Genomic DNA, 5,541 nt, shown 5'->3' on the forward strand with positions numbered 1-5,541 from the left:
AAAGGTTCTGGCCAAATGCTTTGAAGATGCATTACTTGAAATGAAGGATAGTGCTGCCACCTCCACTAAAGTCCAAGAGGGAAAGGACTCTTGAATTACCATATATTGAGGGAGGGAATATATCTTCAATTACCAACTCAAATTGTAATAGAAAGGTTCTAAATGATGTGGTTATTGATTTCAAAACAACATTTTGGATGTTACTAACATTAAAAAAAAAAAAAAAAAAAAAAAAAAAAAAAAGGTGGATTGCACAACCCCCTTTGGAATCAATGATCTCTCTCTCTCTCTCTAGTCATTAAGTCTGAATCAGACCAAATAGTGAGATTGCCAAATATTCCCAAGGTGGGTCATTTGCCAAATTCAGAGGCCATGGGCCACTGGTATTTAAGCAAAATGCTTTCGATATCTAAAAGTAGATAGAGCAGAACCTATTAAAGATCCATACTGTTTGCCCCACCAAGTTCACAGATCTCTCTCTCTCTCTCTCTCTCTCTCATGCACACGCACACACACACGCATATTAGTAAAACAATGGTTACAGAAAATGCAGAGATACAAAAGTTTGAAGATACTTATACGAAGTTTGAGAGAGAATGATGAAGAAGAAGAGCTTACTTTTGCAGTTTGATGAAGAAGAGGAGTTGATTTTTGCAGTTTGATGAAGATGAAGAAGAAGAGAGAACGATGAAGAATAGAGTTTATTTCTCCCTTTTCCCCTTTCTTCGTTTCACCGTGATTAAACTTTCACGTCTTTTCTCTATAGGTCTGCACCTCTGTTCGTACTTTGTGGGTTTAATTTTTAAAAATTATTTTTTAAAAACGGATCGGGTCGGATCGGCCGATCTGAATTGGTATCCAATACCCAGGATGATACCGAAACCCATTTCAGGATCGGTCAAGTATCAGTATTGGTCTCAGTTGATACCGATCCGATACAACCGATCCGGCCGATCCAATACACATACTTGATTCCATGGATAGAAGTGCTTTTTTATTTTTTTATTTTTATTTAAGGTGGGGACATCACTTCTCCATTAATAGAAAAACTCCTCTCTCCTATCGGTAACCATCCTACCCCATCTCACACCGACTAGACTCTTCAATTGATAGACTAAAATTAGGAAGAAAAAACAATACCCGCTAGAACAGGTACACATCTTATCACAACTAATAGAAAAGACCATGCTACCTCATGTTGAAGTTGCTCGCATTCACCCTCCCATTGGTCTGCATGCTAGCATATACTTGAGCCAACAATGTAGCATTCTCTTGCCCCCTAAAATAAAAAGAGCAAGACCTCTAAACGCCCTCAATTGCCAACGGGGAGTGAAATATATAGCAAGTGTGTCTAGTAAGTTCCATGTGGCAGTTCAATTGATGTTGAAAATTTATGTATAGGTTGTGTGTCAATCGGTCAGTTCACTCAAAATATGAACCAATAAGGATTCATTGGTTTTGGTTTGGTTTTAGATTGATTTCAATTTTTTATGGAATAATTTTGGTTTGGTTTTGGTTTATTATATAAATATATCAGCGTGAAGCTCCTTTTAAGGCCTCCTAGCATCCCAATGTTTCTGGCAAGTGGTCGACTCCTTGTATTTCTAATGTTCAATATGACTTAACCTCTTAAGACGACCAATGGATGCGTCAATTTTTCACAATTTTTAAGAATCAATACCTCCAGATTTAGAATTTCTGAAAAGTCAGGAGTTTTGGATAGTTTTCAACTACTCAGGTTCAGAACTTTAAGATTTGTTGCCACCTGTCGTAACAGATCATCAACTTATCAGATACCAATTGATGTTTAAAAAGTATTCTATGATTGGTTGCATGAAATAAAAGAGAAAGTTCTTAGAGACCTTAACATGGTTCCAACCCATCCAGCTTTCTTTGATGTCACTATCTGAGAGATCAAGAACACACAATTTCCTTAAATTGGTTGGACTAAATTGTATGGGGCATCTTTTCCAACTAAGCCATCTTAGTTCTGAAAAGGAACGGACGAAGTTTTCAACAACCTTGGCATAATCGACCTGAAGTAACCTTAGTTTAGTCATTGCAGCAAATTCTTGAGTCATTATATATTGGTCATTTCTTCTACCGTTGAAGGTAATACAAAGTCCTTCAACTTTCTTTGTTCCCTGCAAAACTAAGAACCTTAAATGAGTATGGAAGATTATCATGCAAAACAAAATTTAGTATCATTCACAAAGTTTCGTTATGCTTTAATTCATGGGTAGGTCCATGTTATAATAGACCAATGGTCCATCCACATCAATGATCAAACTTTAACCTGGAATGAAAGTGCTACAATAATTGAAATAGTGCATTCCACTATGTACAAGATTACAAAAATGCCAGAAAATAACAATCCTGGTATTTTTCGTGATTTGTGTACCACCACTTCAATCATATTTTGATCCCCACAACACTCTTGTATTGGGCTGAAAGCTTATAAATTGGATGGTGAGGTGGGTGTTGGATCTTTTGTAACATGGACCTACCCATGTCTAGCTACCATTTGGTTTGTCAAATTAACCGTACAATTTAATAACTGATTTCTTTAGCTAAAATTAAATATATATCTGGCTTATGCTTCAAATCAGTAATGACTAGAAACACAAGTTTAATTGTACAACCAACCGTTTGAGTACTCAATTCTTCTTATGCCTCCTCATGCGACCACAACCTACTACGTTCCCCAAGCTCTTTAAGATTTTCTTGGCGAACAATTTTCCTTCTGAGATCTCTTAGCTGATCATGCATCTTTTAACTCATTTTCTTCACCAATCTTAACCAATGACTTTAGGAGAAGATTTTCAATTCCTGCTTTAGGGAAAAAGTTACAGCCATCCCATTTGTAACACACAATATTCTTATCCATTCCAATAAAAAAACAAACAATATCAAGAAACATCTCTTTCTCCTCGTAATTTAGTGCATCATAACTTATTCTCAACTTCTTCTGCACTTCCTCGTTTGGAATTTTGGTCAATTTCTTTAGTGTATCTTTCCATACTGATTCTTCTTTGCAAAATAAATATGAACCTAGAACCGAAGTAGTCCTCAAGTAGTTGCTACCACATCTTTTGAGAGATCCAAATAATGTTTAAGAGGTTGGTCCATTTTGAAGGCATGATTACTGAAAAGTTGAAGAGATTGATCTGAATCCATTTCTTTGGGTTCGTAAGCTCTATCTACTTCAAGAATATCTAACCTATGCTTGTCCCTGGTTGTAATAATAATCTTACTCTGAAAACCAAACCAATCACGCTTCCTGATTATTGCACTTAAATCAGTATTTTGATCCATGTCATCAAGAACAATAAGAACTTTCTTATTGGATAATCTTTGCTTGATCACATTAATTCCTTTATCAACGCTAGTAATGTTCGGGTTCACTAGGTTCAAGATATTAGTGACAAGCTCACTTTGCAAATGGACTAGTCCCCTTGTTTGGAAAGTTTCTCGAGCATCTGCTATAAAGCTACATCTTTCAACATGCTTATAGATTGTATTGTACACACACCTGGCAATTGTTGTCTTACCAATGCCTCCTAAGCCATGGATGCCCACAATCCGTATATCATTAGATTCAATGTTTAGCAACTTCATCACTTCTTCTACATGATAATTTATTCCAACCAAGTTGTCAGGAATAGTCAAGGGGCTCTTTCTTAATTCAATCCAAACTTCTTTAATAATTAATTTTACCAACTTCCCTTCTTGCCTGTATAATTCACACAAGAAGGAAAATAAATGAATGGCATGATGAATAAAAAAAAAAAAGGATCATAAGAATTAGACATGGATGAAACATCATGCTAATTATGTGAACCAAATTAGATTATTTTAACACAAATAAATAAATAAATAAAATAGATTGATGACATTTTATTGCACTTTCCTATTAATTGTCACCTTAAATTTTTAACAGTCATGCAAAGAGAAATTATAGAATACGAAAACATTTGGTTTGGTAAACGAATAGCAGCAAGAAGAGCCAAGGTAGGTTTTGGAGGTGCGATCACATAATGATTATTGAAATGAAGAAAAAATTCTAAGAAAAAGAATATATTAAAAATATATGATGCTATTATATTAGAAGAAAACCTCTTAAATATTAAAAAGAAGTCTTTAATTATTGATAAAATTACTAATTTATCATTTCTATGCAACATATATCAAATAATTGATGAGAGAAAGAACTATGTCTATCTAGAGTTCCCTACACCTACACACAATTTTGTGTGAAAAGATTCAACTACCTCTATATGCACTTGGCATTTTCATGCCTAGCTCTACTTGGGCAAGAGGGCATGGGAGGGCAGAGTTCCCAGGATCAAAATCCTCTGTTTTTCTCATCTCTATTTTTCCTTGTTTTGCTAGCTGCAGAACGCGACACGTGGACAACAAGGAGACCAACGGTCAATATTGGGTGAGGATTATTACATCCAGTGCGTTGGTCTTAAAGTTGTCCACGTATCGCATTCTGCGGGTAGCAAAACAAGGAAAAACAGGGATGAGAAAAACAGAAGATTATTTTCCGAGTTCCCATGCCCATAATTGATATATATATATATATAGAGAGAGAGAGAGAGAGAGAGAGAGAGAGAGAGAGAGAATTCCCATGTATGTTTCCCTACTGGAGGGGGTTTAAGTGCGGAAAGGGCTTTTGGAATTGATAATCATCCTTGATGGGACATGAATCACATCTGTTGTATGGAATTTGTACGGCATCCAAGCATATACCAGAATTTGTATATAAACCTTAAAACTTTTGGTTCATTCTGACTTATTAATTAATATTAAAAGAAAAGGATTTTTTTTTAATGAAAAAAGAAAATAGAGTTGAAAAGAAGACATCCCCATTGAGCCCTTGATCGGTCACTGAACCAAGAAAAACATCTAAGCGATAATAGATATTCAATAAAAGAACTAAAGTATACAATCAGTTGCAATAACTCATATAAAACTTTCCATACCATCAAAGTCCACAAAAGACTAGCTGACTAGCCAACCTGGAAACCAATGGAAGGGACATGATAATTCTTAGGGGTGTTTGGTTCGGTAAATCTTTGGGATGACATTCTTTAGAATGATAATTCTTAATTTTTGGAGTTGTTTGGTTCCACTAGGATGACCCTCATGAGTGAGCATCCTACTTCCCATGAATGACCATATTACAAAGGATGTGTTCCAAATCTAAGTTTACCTCAACACTTAAACTCAGATTTGAACAACCTTTTTACCACATAATATAAAAGGAGAAAGTGGAAAGACGTTTTCTACGGAAGCTAATATCTCAACCTGGAGAAACATGCACTAGCCTTAAGGCAACCAAACAATTTTTCAGAAAGAAATATAATTCAGAAGAATGTCTATCAAAAGATTGACATTCATATCCGATACATACACCATTTGATTTACCGAACCAAACAACCCCTAAGGTTCCCTTCCTCAATGCACCTGAAGTCCTTAACCCACCCACCCACCCTTTGAAACAATAGGAACCATGGGTTAAGTTCACAGACTCAG

The 5,541-nt window shown here is 35.6% G+C and overlaps 1 protein-coding gene across 1 annotated transcript; it reads right to left on the minus strand.

Moving 5' to 3' along the window:
- Positions 1-3,069: 3,069 nt before the first annotated feature.
- Positions 3,070-3,618, minus strand: LOC122071365 (disease resistance protein RUN1-like). The gene has a single exon (XM_042635702.1). It carries the CDS (start codon positions 3,616-3,618, stop codon positions 3,070-3,072), a length of 549 nt encoding a protein of 182 aa, XP_042491636.1.
- Between the last annotated feature and the right edge of the window lie 1,923 nt (positions 3,619-5,541).

Source organism: Macadamia integrifolia, unplaced genomic scaffold (assembly GCF_013358625.1).
Source record: "Macadamia integrifolia cultivar HAES 741 unplaced genomic scaffold, SCU_Mint_v3 scaffold_216A, whole genome shotgun sequence".
Classification (NCBI taxonomy): Eukaryota; Viridiplantae; Streptophyta; class Magnoliopsida; order Proteales; family Proteaceae; genus Macadamia; species Macadamia integrifolia.